General features: G+C 36.9%; 1 protein-coding gene across 10 annotated transcripts in view; it reads right to left on the bottom strand.

Moving 5' to 3' along the window:
• The window catches only part of HERC2 (HECT and RLD domain containing E3 ubiquitin protein ligase 2), a 229,527-nt gene that overhangs the window by 140,023 nt on the left and 74,136 nt on the right, over positions 1-15,368 (bottom strand). For all 10 annotated transcript variants that reach the window (XM_058542234.1, XM_058542239.1, XM_058542230.1 and 7 more), the window contains 3 exons: positions 13,197-13,448; positions 6,911-7,104; positions 1,741-1,941 (listed from right to left, as the gene is read on the bottom strand). In XM_058542234.1, the coding sequence (XP_058398217.1) occupies positions 1,741-1,941; positions 6,911-7,104; positions 13,197-13,448 (647 nt within the window). The remainder of the gene's footprint in view (positions 1-1,740; positions 1,942-6,910; positions 7,105-13,196; positions 13,449-15,368) is intronic.

The raw sequence follows: 15,368 nt of genomic DNA, 5'->3' as shown, positions 1-15,368 counted from the left end.
GTTTTCAGACTTTATAATTCACAGACCTTGATGAAGAAACTTCCTAAAGGAGGCACCCAGGAGGGAGAGGATATAAGCAGCAATGACAAAACAAACTGGTTAAAACAAACAAACAAAAAAGACTAGATAAGTAAGTATGGCCTCTTAAAAAAGGATGAGGATGATGATGATAGTAACTAATTGGAGGAAAGTTAAAAAATAATTTCTATATTTCACCAATCCCAAGAGGCATTTTTTTTCATGTCTTAACATCTCTAAAATCAGAATGAATCTTACACATTTGAATTGCGAGCACTTTTCTTTTAGCAGCACACACAAAAAAACAGTGTGCCTTGGATCCAAATAAGACTACCTGACAATTAAAAGAGTGGAGGAGGAAAAGGGAGTTTAGATTTAATGCATCCTATGATCCCTATATTTTTCAGGAAGAGAAGTACTGATTAACCTAACACTCTGTGGAATTAACAAATATTTAATTTTCTTATATATGACTAATGCCCAGAAATCAAATTAAAAAATTAGAAACAATTACAGGGATTTGAAAAGAAAAAAATTTCTTTAGAAACATGATCAATAGAGAATAAAATGAAGAACAAACTTACACAAAACTAAATCAGAAGACCTAAATTGAAATACATTAGGAATCACAATAATTGTAAAAGAATTAAATTACCTATTGAATAAAGACTCTGAAATTGGATTCTTTTTAAGAATCAAACTTCACAGGTCAATTTAAAAAAAGACACAACTAAAACATAAGGACCTAGAAACACAGAATAAAGCAATGGAAAAACATACGGCACCAGGCAAACATGGACTAAAAGGAATCGAGCCTAAGACGTGTACAAGGTCTTTCTCCATAGCACTGACCAGGACAACACTACAAACCATGGGAAGCGACAAACAACTGGGCAGATCCATGGAAGGAACACTACACCACAGGCGTCCTAATAAATGAGCTCCTATAGAAGACTTCCCAGAGAGAAGTTTCTCCAAACTTCCTCTAATTTGATTAATACAATGAAATATTACATTCAGTTCTGTGCTTTTTAGAAGCCAAGGTGAAAAAGGGAAAGTCATGGAAGGGAGACATGATGGGTTACACAGAAATCCTTGTATTATAAAGGGGAAAAATTACTTTTTCGAGAAAAACTGTTCTCTTGACATTAAATCATACGATTTTATTACAAAGGAAAATATGATGACCAAAGATGTCAGCTATAGTTTTACTTAAAAAAAAGAAAAGAAAAGTATTTTTGTAGTAGTTTTTCTTATTTTGACCTTTGACTTGAACCTTCCCTGATGAAGTGGAAGTACTATTGGAGGGAGCTGAGCTTACTGAGTGGAGTTTTCAGAGTCCAGAGGAGATTGGCTAGCACATTCTGCTGGTCTCTCAATCACCTACTGTCTCACTCAGTCATTTCTCCACACACAACAGTAAATTCAAGACTGACTCTCTGATAACTGCGAACAAGCTGATTACAGCAGAAATAACACAATCTACACACTCTTACTTGCAGGCAGACGCTGACTTCCAGGATAAACACAAAATAACTAGACTGATTTTCTTAAGCCTCATACACATTACACTCCATCATAATCGTACTTTAAAATACTTTAAATTTTTCATTAGCAGTTCACGTAATAGGCTAAAACCCATACCCTTCAACATGCATAAACATTATTACAAATACCTAAGACACTTATAAAAGGAGGGAGAGGAAAGGAAAAAATTAATACCTGAAGTCGTAGAAGATTCAGCGTTGCCACGGCCATGCACTCTTTCTCTTGGGGTGGGGGCCAATCAGCAGTGCCGTCCATCCCTTCACTCACTTGCCGTAGTAGGAGGTCCAGCTGCTCAAAAGTCATTGAGCAGATGTCCACCACAAAAGGAACACGGAGGCCAATGGACCACTCAGAGCAAGATGACCAAGCAAAACTCTACGGAAGAAACACAAGAACCTAAAATGAATCTACATATTCCGCTACTGGTCTTCCACAGGAGAGATTCACCATTATGAATGATGAAGATGCCTTAAATTATTACTTATTCATCACTCTAATTGTCCAAAATGCATATGTACTTTCATGGTTGTCTAGCTCATACATTAGCAATTTCTAATTTTCTCTCTCATTTCACTACCCCATCTCATTTTGCCACAAATAAAAAGGCAAAAACTTTTTAAAATACCTTTTCACTCTCAAAATTATTAATTCACATTAAAGGATGGCAGTGAGGATTACAACCTACTTGAAGAGCTACAAAAGTAACTCTAAGTAGACAGTGAAAGGTTAGGTATATATATCGTAATCTCTAGAGCAACCACTAAAACACTAAACAAAGAGATAGACAACTCAATAAGTTAAAATGGAATACTAAAAATTATACAAAGAAGTCAGGAAAAGATGAAACAAAAAAAAAGAGAGAGCAGACCAAAAACAAAAAAAACAATGGTAGACATAAATCCAACTTATAAATAATTACATTAAATTTAAATGGCCTAAACATACAAACAAAAAGATGGAGATTATCAGGATATATGAAAAACAAAACCTAACTATATGATGTCTACAAGAAATCTACCTTAATTATAGAGACAAAAAATGGTTAAGTAAAGGGATGGAAAGTGGCTATATGAATATCAAAGTAGACTTCAGAGAAAGGAAATTATCAGGGCTAAAGAGCAACACATAACGATAAAAGAGTCAATTCACCAAGAAGACAAAACAATGCTGAATGTATAAGCATCTAACAAGAGAACTACAAAACACAGGGAAGTAAAAACTCAAAGAAATGAAAACAGAAAGGCAAATCCACAAATACAGTTGAAGATATCAAAACTATTCTCCTAATAACAGATATAGTCCAATAATAATCCTTACAGAAAATCAGTAAGGATTTAAAAGAAATGAACAAAACCATCAATGAACTAGATCAAATTGACATTTATAGAACACTTCACCCAACAACAGCAGAATACACATTATTCTCAAGGACACAAGGAATAATAACCATGATAAACCATATTCTAAGTGATAAAATAATTCTTAACTATTTAAAAGAATTGAAATCATACAGAATATGTTCTCTGAACATAATAAAATTAAGCTAGAAACCAACAACAGAAACTACAAACTAGAAATAAAAATAAACTAGATGTAAATAACTGGAAAAAATCTCCAAGCACTTGGAAATTACACGTTTCCACATTCCAATTAAAGTGGTAAAATATTGATTCTAAGTAGCCTGCAAAGAGTTAACTATGTATGTGGTTAATCCCTACAGCAACTAAGAAAACTATAAAAAGAGATAAAGTCAAATTCAAACTAAATAAAGTTAAATGGAATGCTAAAACAATGTTCATATGCTCCCAAAAGAGCAAGAAAAGGGAAACAGAAGAACAAATAACAGAAAATAGACAAAAGCCAAATAATAAAATGGAAGCCCTAAATCTATAATTTATGTCAATAATTACAGTAAATGTAAATGATCTAAATATACCAATTAAAAGACACAATGACAAAAAGATTAACAAAAAAAAATGCAGCTATACATAGTATCCAAGAAACTCACTGTACACATAATGAGACAAGCAGGTTAAAAGCAAAAGGTAGAAATCTAACAAAACACGTTCATGACTTGTATGCTGAAACTGATGACAAATGAAATCAAAGATGTAAATAAATGGTTAGACATACCATTTTCATAGACTGGAAGATTCAATATAGCAAAAATGTCAATTCCCCACAAATTGATAACAGGCTGAACACAATTCCTATCCAAGTCCAAGCAAGACATTCTTGCAGATATAGACAAGATTATTCTAAATTTTATACAGAAAGGCAAAGGAACTAGAATATAGACTTCTCATACAGCTGTACTGAATAAGACTGTACTGTATGGGAACTTCCTGTGAATGTGTATTATTTCAAATTAAAAAAAATTTTTTTCAAGTGAAAGGATGGAAACGTTACAGTACACAAACACTAATTAAATGAAAAGTGGAGTACCTACATTAAAATAAGACAAAACACACTTCAGAGCAAGGAAGAACTACATAAAGATGGGACATTACATATTGATAGAAGAGTCAATTCACCACAAAACAATCCTAAATGTGTATGCACCTAAAAAAACAGCTTCAAAACACACGAAACTAAACTGATAGGTTTTAAAATTCTAAAATTCATATGGAATCTCAAGGGACCTCAAATAACCAAAACAACCTTGAAAAAGAAGAACAAAGTTGGAAGACTCACAACTCCTACTTCAAAACTTACTACAAAGCTACAGTAACCAACAGTGTGGTACTGGCTTAAAGACAGACATACAGACCAACGAAATAGAATACAGGGCCCAGAAATAAATCCTTGCCTATATGGTCAAATGATTTTTGATGAGTGCCAAGACCATTCAATGCGGAAAGGACAGTCTTTTCTACAAATGGGCTAGGAAAACTCCAAAGAATCAAGTTGGATCATTATCTCACACCATACACAAAAATTAACTCAAAACAGATCAAAGACTGAAACATAAGAGGTAAGACGATAAAACCATAAGAAGAAACCACTGGGGAAAATCTCCATGACTATAGGTTTCTTAGATATATATGACACCAAATACATATAGCAGCATTATTATATATATGACACCAGATACATATAGCAGCATTATTCACAATAGCCAAAAGGTACAAACAACATGTGTCCACTGAAAGAGGAATGGATAAACAAAATGTGGGATATATATATAATGGAATATTATTAAGCCTTTAAAAGGAATAAAACCCTGATCCATGCTACAACATAGATCAAGCTGGAAATTTTATGCTAATTAATTTCATTAAGTAAAATAAGCCAGAAACAAAAGATCAAATATTATATAATTCCACCTCAAATAGGCAAATTCCTAGAGACAGGAAGTAGATTTGAGGTTACCAGGGCCTAGGGGGAGAAGAAATGGAGAGTTACTGTTTAATGGGTAAAGAATTTCTGTTTGGGATGATGAAAAGGTTCTGGAGATGGATAGTGGTGATGGTTACACAACATTGTGAATGTACTTAATGCCACTGTATATTTTACCATAATTTTTTTAATGATCAAAAGCATTAATATTAAGAAAAAAACCTGACAGAACCAAAAAGAGAAATGGACAAATCCACAATTATACTTGGAGATACCAACACTACCCTCCTAGTAAGAGACAGAACAAGTAGATAGAAAATCAGCAAAGATCTAGAACAACTAAATAGTACCATCAATGAACTGGATCTGATTGACATTTATAGAACACTTCACCCAACAACAGCAAAATAGATACTCTTTGTTTTGTTTTGTTTTGTTTTGTTTTGTTTTGTTGGTGAGGAAGATTGGCCCTGAGCTAACATCTGTTGCCAGTCTTCCTCTTTTTACTTGAGGAATATTGTCCCTGAGCTAACATCTATGCCAATCTTCCTCTATTTTGCACGTGGGACACTGCCAAAGCATGGCTTGATGAGCAGTGTGTAGGTCCGCGCCCGGGATCCAAACCCAAGAACCCCAGGCCGCTGAAGCAAAGCACGTGAATTTAACCACTATGCCACCAGGCCAGCCCCCTACACGCTCTTTTTAAGCACACTAAGAGAACACATCCTGAGACATAAAACAAATCTTAACAAATCTAGAAGAACTGAAATCATATAGAGTTTGTTCTCTAATCACAATTGAATTAAACTAGAAATCAGTAACAGAAAGATAACAAAACAATCTCCAAACACTTCGAAATTAAACAACACACTTAATAATCCATAGGTCAAAGAGTAAGTCTCAAGAGAAATTAGAAAATATTTTGAACTGAATAAAAATGAAAATATATCAAAATTTCTGGGTGCAATTAAAACACTGCTTGGAGGAAAATTTACAGCATTAACTGCTAATATATTATGAAATAAGAAAGGTCTAAAATCAGCAATCTGGGCCGGCCCCGTGGCTTAGCAGTTAAGTGCGCGTGCTCCGCTGCCGGCGGCCCAAGTTTGGATCCTGGGCACGCACCGACGCACCGCTTCTCAAGCCATGCTGAGGCTGTGTCCCACATACAGCAACTAGAAAGATGTGCAGCTGTGATATACAACTATCTGTTGGGGCTTTGGGGGGAAAATAAATAAATAAAATTATAAAAAAATAAAAAAATAAATAAAATCAGCAATCTAAGCTTCCTCCTGAAGAAACTTAAAAAAGAGCAAAGTGAACCCAAAACAAGCTGAAAGGAAGAAAAAAAAATAACAGATGAGAGTAGAAACCAACGAAATGGAAAGCAAAAAACAAGGGAAAAATTAATGAAACTAAAAGCTAGTTCTTTGAAAAGATCAACAAAATGGACAAACCTCTAGCAAAACTGACAAAGAAAAAAGACACAAATTCCCAATATCAGGAATGAAAGAGAGGATATCACTGCAGACCCCAAAGATTTCAAAAACAGAACACTAAGGAAAACTTTAAGGAAACTTCCTTAATCTAATAATAAGTCATCTATTTAAAAAAAAAAACAAAACCTACAGCTAACATTACAGTTAAAGGTGAAAGACTGAATGCTTTTACCCTACAATCGGGAACAAGGCAAGGATGTCCCCTGTCACCACTCTTACTCAACATCATATTAGAAGTCCCCACCAGTGCAATAAGGCAAGGGAAAGAAATAAGAGGTATACATATTGGAAAAGAAGAAATAAAACTGTCTCTATGTACAGACAGCATAACTGTTTGTGAAGAAAATCCCAAGGAATCGACTGAAGCTTCTAGAACTAGTGAGTTTAGTACAACTACAGGATATAAGGACAACACACACCAAGCCAATGGTATTTCTACATACTAGCAATGAATGATGGGAAACCAAAATTCTACAAAATACCCAACCAAGCTCTACACTCAGTACCTGGGCAGGTCCACAGGCAATTCCAACTATGTGTTTGGTATCCAGTCCTGGCAGCGCAGCAGGTTCTGGCTTAGTCACGCGCAAGGTGTCAAAGTGCTGGCACTGGTCATTGCTCCCCCAGCTGTGGACTTCGCTGTCCTCAGTCAGAGCCAGGCAGTGGGTGGAGCCTGCAGCCACATCAATCACCTTCTTCCCTAGGAGGAAAGAGTGATGCAGATACAGCTTCACGTCTATGACTTCTGTTGCAATAAAGATATTTACACCAGGCCACTCAGGTCAGAAGGCATTCAATGTCAACTTCTAAAGGATAATTCATTGCTTTAATATGATGCACAACTCACCTGCTTCGTGTATGTTATTAAAACCCCTGTTATGTTTTATTAGCTATAATTTATTAAGACCTACAGCCTGCAAATAAAATTCTAGGGTATGAAAAGGATCTGCTATTTTTTTCTCCTCCTTATTTAGATTTTCCTTCAGAAAGAAACAAGCGTATTTTTAATTAACTACTAGATCATATTCTCCTGTCCCAAGGTATAACCGTGCAAAGTATACTCCTTTTATGTATTAATACTTTGTTTTTAGAGCAGTTTCAGCAAAACTGAGAAGAAACAAAGATTTCCCATATACTCCCTACCCCAACATATGCATAACCTCTCCCATTATCAATTATTCATTTTTTTGCATGTTAATGTCCGGTTGTTCCAACACCATTTGTTAAAAAGACTATCATTGATCCATTGTGTTGCCTTTGCTCCTTTGTCAAAGATCAGTTGACTGTATTTATGTGGGTCTACTTCTCAGCTCTTTATTCTGTTCTAGTGATCTATTTGTCTATACTTTTGCCAATACCACACTGCCTTGATTACTGTAGCTTTATACTAACTCTTGAAGTTGGGTAGTATCAATACTCCAACTTGTTCTTTTCCTTCAATATTGTGTTGGCTATTCTGGGTCTTTTGCCTCTCCTTATAAACTTTAGAATTAGTTTGTTGATATCCATAAAATAACTTGCTGGGATTTTGACTGGGATTGCACTAAATCTATAAAGTTGGGAAGAACTGACATCTTTTTTTTTTTTTTTTTTATGAGGAAGATCAGCCCTGAGCTAACACCTGCCAATCCTCCTCTTTTTGCTGAGGCAAACTGGCCCGGGGCTAACATCCATGCCCGTCTTCCTCCACTTTATATGGGATGCCACCACAGCATGGCTTGCCAAGCAGTGCGCTGGTGCACGCCTGGGATCCGAACCAGCGAACTCTGGGCCGCCACAGTGGAGCGTGCGCACTTAACCACTTGCACCACCGGGCCAGCCCCAAGAACTGACGTCTTGACAATATTCAGTCTTCCTATCCACGAACATAGAATATTTCTCCCTTTATTTAGTTCTTTGATTTTGTTTATCAGTTTTGTAATTTTCCTCATATAGACCTTGAATATATTTTGTTAGATTTATACCTATGTATTTCATTTTTTTGGATGCTAATATAAATGATATTATGTATTTAATTTAAAATTCCACTTGTTTGTTGCTGGTACACAGGAAAGGTATTGACATTGGTACATTAACCTTGTATCCTACAATCTTGGTATAACCCTATTAGTTCCAGGAGTTTTTTTGTCGATTCTTTCAGATTTTCCACATAGACAATCATGTCATCTATGAACAAAGACAGTTTTATTTCTTCCTTCTCAATCTGTATATCTTTTATTCCTTTTTCTTGTCTTACTGCATTAGCTAGAAGTCCCAGTATGATTTTGAAAAGGAATGGTGAGATGGGACATCCTTTCCTTGTACCTGATCTTAGTGGGAAGACCAAGTTTTTCACCATTAAGTATGATGTCAGCTGTAAGTTTTTTGTAGATATTCTTTATGAAGTTGAGGAAGTTCCCTTTATTCCTAGTTTACTGAGAGTTTTTATCATGATTGGGTGTTTAATTTTGTCAAATGCTTTTTCTGCATCTATTGATATGATCGTGTGATTTTTCTTCTTTCATCTGTTGATTTGAGGAATTAACATTAATTGATTTTTGAATGTTGAACCAGCCTTGCATACGTGAGATAAATTCCACTTGGTTGTGATGTATAATCCTTTCTACATATTGTTGGATTCAATCTGCTAATATTTTCATGGGGATTTTTGCATCTATGTTCATAAGATATTGGTCTGTAGTTTTCTTTTCTTCTAAAGTTTTTGTCTGACTTTGGTATTAGGGTAATGCTGGCCTCACAGAATGAGTTAGGAAGTACTCCCTTTGCTTCTATCCTCTGACAGAAATTGTAGAGAACTGGTAAAATTTCTTCCATAAACGTTTGGTAGACTTCACCAGCGTACCCATCTAGGCCTCATGCTTTCTGTTTCTATTACAGATTCAATTTCTTCAATAGATGTAAGTCTATTCAGTTTGTCTATTTCTTCTTGTGTGAGTTTTGGCATATTGTGTCTTTCAAAGAATTGGTCCATTTCATCTAGATTATCAAATTTGGGGGCACAGGGTTACTCATAGCATTCCTTTATTATCCTTTCAATGTTCACAGGATCTATAGTGAAGTCCCCTCTTTTCTTTCTGATATTAGTCATTTGTGTCCTCTCTTCTCTTTTTTTCTTAGCCTGGCTAGAGGTTTATTGATTTTACTGATCTTTTCACAGAGTCAGCTTTTGGTTTCATTGATTTTTTTCTATTGATTTCCTGTTTTCAATTTCGCTGATTTCTACTCTAATTCTTACTATTTCTTTCCTTCTTCTTACTTTGGATTCAATTTGCTCTTCTTTTTCTAGTTTCTTAAGGTAGAAACTTAGATTATTGATTTTACTTTTTATAGCCATCATCACATGTAATTACAAATTTTTTTTTCTGATGAGAACTCTTAAGATCTATTCTCTAAGCAACTTTCAAATATACAATACAGTATTTTTAACTATATTCACCATACTGTACATTACATCCCCAGGACTTATTTATTTTATAACTGGAGGTTTGTACATTTTGACCACCATCACCCATTTCGCCCACCTCCCAACCCCTGCCTCTGGCAACCACCAATTTGTCCTCTGTCTCTACAAATTTGGCTTTTTGGCGTTTTTTTTTTTTCTAGATTCCACATATAAGTGAGCTCATACAGTGTTTGTCTTTCTCCATCGTGATTTATTTCACTTAGTATTATGTCCCCAAGGTCCATACATGTTGTTGCAAATCGCAATATTTTCTTCCTTTTCTTTTCTTTTTTTTTTTTTTTGTGAGGAAGATCAGCCCTGAGCTAACATCCATGCTAATCCTCCTCTTTCTGCTGAGGAAGACCGGCTCTGAGCTAACACCTATTGCCAATCCTCCTCCTTTTTTTCCCCCCAAACCCCAGTAGATAGTTGTATGTCATAGTTGCACATCCTTCTAGTTGCTGTATGTGGGACGCGGCCTCAGCATGGCCGGAGAAGCAGTGCGTCGGTGCGTGGCCAGGATCCGATCCCGGGCGGCCAGTAGCGGAGCGCGCACACTTAACCACTGAGCCACGGGGCCGGCCCCAATATTTCCTTCTTTTAATGGCTGAATAATATTCCATTGTGTGAGTCTCTCTCTCTATATATATATACACAGAGATAGATACAAATTATACTGATATAAATGTGTGATATATACATACCACATTTTCTCTATCCGTTCATGCATCAATGGACACTTAAGTTGTTTCCATGTCTTATCTATTATGAATAATGCTGCAATGAACATGGGGGTGCTTTTCGAGTTAGTGTTTTCGAGTTAGTGTTTTCGTTTCCTCCAGATAAACACCCAAAGTAGAATTGCTGGATCATATAGTAATTCTATTTTTAATTTTTTGAGGAACCTCCATACTGTTTTCCATTGTGGCTACATGAATTACACTCCTACCAACAGTGTACAAGGGTTCTCTTTTCTCCACATCCTCTCCAACACTTATTATCTCTTGTCTTTTTGATAACAGCCATTCTAACAGGTGTGTGGTGGTATCTCATTGTGGTTTTGATTTGCGTTTCCCTGATGATTAGTGATGCTGAGCACCTTTTCATGTGCCTGTTGGCCATCTGTATGTCTTCTTTGGAAAAATGTCTATTCAGATCTTCCCATTTTTTAATAGGATTGTTTGGTTTTTTGCTATTGAGTCGTATGAGTTCTTTATACATTTTGGATGTTAACCCCTTATCAGATATATGATTTGCAAATATTTTTTCCCATTCCATAGGTTGCCTTTTCATTTTGTTGATGGTTTCCTTTGTTATAAAGAAAGACTTGATTTTGGATCTTTTTTCTATTTTAATATATGCATTCAATGCTAACACTTCCTTCAAAGCAGTGCTTTCACTGCATACCACAAATTTTGATAAGTTGTGTTTTCATTTTCATTTAATTCAAAATATTTTAAAATTTCTCTTGAGATTTCTTCTTTGATCCATGTGTTATTCGGAAGTTTGTTGTTTAATCTCCACATATTTTGAGATTTTCCAGCTATCTTTCAATTATTGATATCTAGTTTAATTCCACTGTGGTCTTAGAGCAGACACTGTTGGTTTCTCTTCTTTTAAATTTAAAGTGTGTTTTATGGCCCAGACTGTGATCCACCTTGGCAAATGTTAAAGTACACTCTTCTTTGAGGAAGTTTTCTAAAACAAAGTCTATTTTTCTCCAAAGTCAAATGATATGCATATAAAATACATTTTTTTCTATTTAAATAGTATTAGCAAAGTATTCTACTTTTGCTTATTAGTAAATCTAACAGGACCAACACAGGGAGTGTTTTCAGAATTGTCAACAAAAATAATTCAGCTGAAAAACTCTACTACAGTAAGGGGAACTATTCTGTCCTGAGAGTCTATCATAAGTTAACAACAACAATCAAAACGATTGTATCAACAATCACTTAAACATTCTCATTGTAAGCTACCTCTGTATCTAATAAATGTAGCTGAGGAAGTTGATATCTTTCATGAAATGAAGGGAATATAAACATGGCAAATGAAATTCAAATACAGCTCCCGTAACATACAACCAATTATATTACTCTACAACTTATCTCAGAAGCTTAGAAAATAATGAACATCATATGAGCACACAAACTTCTGGTCATCAGGGTATGAACATGTTTTAAAACAAAAATGATGGGGAAAGGAACTGACAAGTCCCACAAAAAGTCTCACTTCCAAACTTCCTTAACAAAAAAACAAAAACATAAACAAAGAAGAATCCAGCTCAGGGATCCAACAAACTTCATCCCTCATGCCAAATGCAGCCTAAGGCGTGTTTTTGTGAACAAAGTTGTATTGGGGCACAGCCAGACTCATTTATTTACATATTGTATATGTCTGCTTTTGGGCTACAACAGAATTGAGGAGTTGGGACAGACATCGTATGGCCCTTAAACCCAAAATGCTTACAATCTGGTCCTTTAAAAAAGAGTCTGGGGGCCAGCTCCGTGGCGTAGTGGTTAAGTGCGTGCGCTCCACTGCTGGCGACCCAGGTTCGGATCCCGGGTGCGCACCGATGCACCACTTGTCAGGCCATGCTGTGGCGGCATCCCACATAAAGTGGAGGAAGATAGGCACCGACGCTGGCCTAGGGCCAGTCTTCCTCAGCAAAAAGGGGAGGACTGGCATGGATGTTAGCTCAGGGCTGATATTCCTCACAAAAAATAAATAAATAAAATAAATAAAAAAAGAGTCTGCCCACCCCTGAGATCAGGCACTACCAGCCCCACTTGATACACCTATCACCAACCTCTCCCACACTTTGGAAAGCACCCGCAAGGTGCTTGGTTCCCATTCATCCCCTCTACCTAGAATGCAGGCTGAATGCCCTTGAAACCAAACAAGGAGGATCCACCCATCAAGGATGAGTTCAAATGAGACCACACCAGGCAGACCCAATCCCATCTCCCACCGTGCTCCCACAGCACCATGCATATCCATAGCCTTAGTGATGTCTAGAGTGCAATTACCGGTGACCTCACCAAACAAAAGCTAATCTCACTGAGGCCAGCTTACTCAGTGATGAATGGGTGCCTGCCACAAAAAGAACTCTCCAATATTAGTAAAACTGAATGTGTTTCAAATTACATTTGGTGAGAATAATTCTAGGCCATTTTTTAATACAGACAATCCACTTTCCATTTCTTATCTATACCTATCAAAATGTGAGTGACAGCTTCTAATGACTGGTCATTCATGGAATGTCAGGTGAAGAAAAGAAAAAACTGCAAACTTTAAAAGACTAAAGAAACTGCCTCAAACGGTTTTAAAAGTTTATATTTTGCACTCACCTTGCAAGCCTTCCAAGAGTTTGGGATAACGCACATGTTCCTCTGTTCCGTGACCAAGTCTCTGGTTGTCACCCTTTCCCCATGAGTAAACTTGGCCATCTTTGGTCAAAGCAATAGAAAATTGACTTCCACATCGGACTTTGACGACATCCAAGTCTTGAAGCTTTTCAATCAGCTTTGGAGTTTTGCAGCCATCACTACCTCCTCTGCCCAATTTCCCATAGTCACCATCTCCCCAAGACCATACTTGACCTAAAAAATACAAATATATTGAAGTAAAAATAACTATACACCTTAAGGGAACTTTTAAATGGCTGAAAATAATAAACACACCCCAAAACACACAAAATCTACACCACTAATGTATACCGTTAGCACTACACAGATGGTTACTGACCAAGTGAAATCTAGTTTAGACTTCAGGTTGATGTAGAAGCAATTAAGAAAAGGAAAGCTGGGTTTTCTTTTTGTTTTAACTATAAATGAATAATAAAGTCCTGACCCTTATAGTTTGGGCTCAATGATACTGCTTCAAGTAGGAACTGAACACAAAATAAAAACTCCACTGCCTCCACACAAACCGGAACTGGGCCCATGGCACACCACTGCAGCTCCCCAGCCACTATCAGGGCTGCCTGGACACTCTGTTCCATCACGCTGACCACGAGTCAACCATACAATGTATTTATTCCTAATAACATTTGTTAGTGTAATTTAATTAAATATTACATACAGAAATAAAATAAAATCGTAAAAATGTGCGGGTTTTTTTTACTTTGAAAACTAAGCTGAATACTTCGTAAAAACTCAATTAAAATGAATTGCTAAAAAAGAAAAACCTGCTAAATTAGGTGTAGGCTAAAATCGTAGAAAATGAGAAAAGAAATCAGATTGCTCCATAAGTGATTAAGTTTCCCCTCTATTTTAAATAATATAATTCAGGGCCGGCCCCGTGGCTTAGCGGTTAAGTGCGCGTGCTCTGCTACTGGCAGCCCAGGTTCGGACCCCGGGCACGCACTGACGCACCGCTTCTCCGGCCATGCTGAGGCCGCATCCCACATACAGCAACTAGAAGGGTGTGCAGCTATGACATACAACTATCTACTGGGGCTTTGGGGGAAAAATAAATAAATAAAATTATAAATAATATAATTCAAAGATGAGCAAACTATTTCTTAAAGATGAGACGTTAAGTATTTTTAGGCTTTGTGGGTGATACCATCTCTGCCACAACTACTCAACTGTGTCATTGTCGCAAGAAAGCAGCCACAGACAATATGTAAGCAAGCTGGCATGGCTGTGTTCCAATACAAGTCATTTGCAAAAACAGCCAACCCCTGATCTAAACTGATATTGCAGACGATACGCTAGTAGGTGGTCAAGGAAAGAAACACAGCAATGCTCAACTCAGCAGACCCATGCACAAATATCAGAGAGTGTGCGCACCACTTATATGCTTTAGCTAAAACGCCTATTGTTCACATAGCCCAGCTAGCAATCCTCACTTTCACCAATGTTTTCAGTGAGCCTGTCACCCAGGGCCAGACTGCACAGGCCAGGATGCTCTACTGTAACAGCCGTCTCAAAAAATAATCATGTAGCATCACAGGGACATTTCCCTGTGACATCTGCACCAGAGAAACATGGGTATGAAGTAAACAGCATGCATAGTCCCCAGTCAAGGCAATTTAGTCAACCCATCACCAAGTGGTTTTACTTACATAGCAGTTTCACACAAAGAATGCAAGAACAAATCCTAAGAAGACTTATTTAAGAAAAGACTTCCTGGTTAAGAGTTTTGTAAAATATATCAATCACTCGATAATGGACACAACAACAACAAGATGGCACTTGCTGGCCATCCTCACACCAGAAGAAGAGATCTTTCAGACGACTGAGGAAACCATCTTTTCTCTAAGACTGAGAGAAGCAGAAGGAAGATGACTCTATGTCTATCCCTTCAGTGAGGGAGGCCTCTGTGGACATGAAGGTGTCTGAAATGATCTTTGATCTCTCACCAAAGACACGCCCAGAAGTCAGTCAATTGCCAATCTGCCATTCCACTTCTGCGAGAGAATGTAGGCTGAGAGGCTCCCCAGTGATTCTGACAGACAGACCCCACGACTCTGAGGACAGATACCCACAATACTGACAAACAGTTTTAAAAAATCA

Source organism: Diceros bicornis, chromosome 5 (genome assembly GCF_020826845.1).
Source record: "Diceros bicornis minor isolate mBicDic1 chromosome 5, mDicBic1.mat.cur, whole genome shotgun sequence".
NCBI classification, from domain to species: Eukaryota; Metazoa; Chordata; class Mammalia; order Perissodactyla; family Rhinocerotidae; genus Diceros; species Diceros bicornis.
This window is presented reverse-complemented; position numbering and strand designations above follow the sequence as displayed.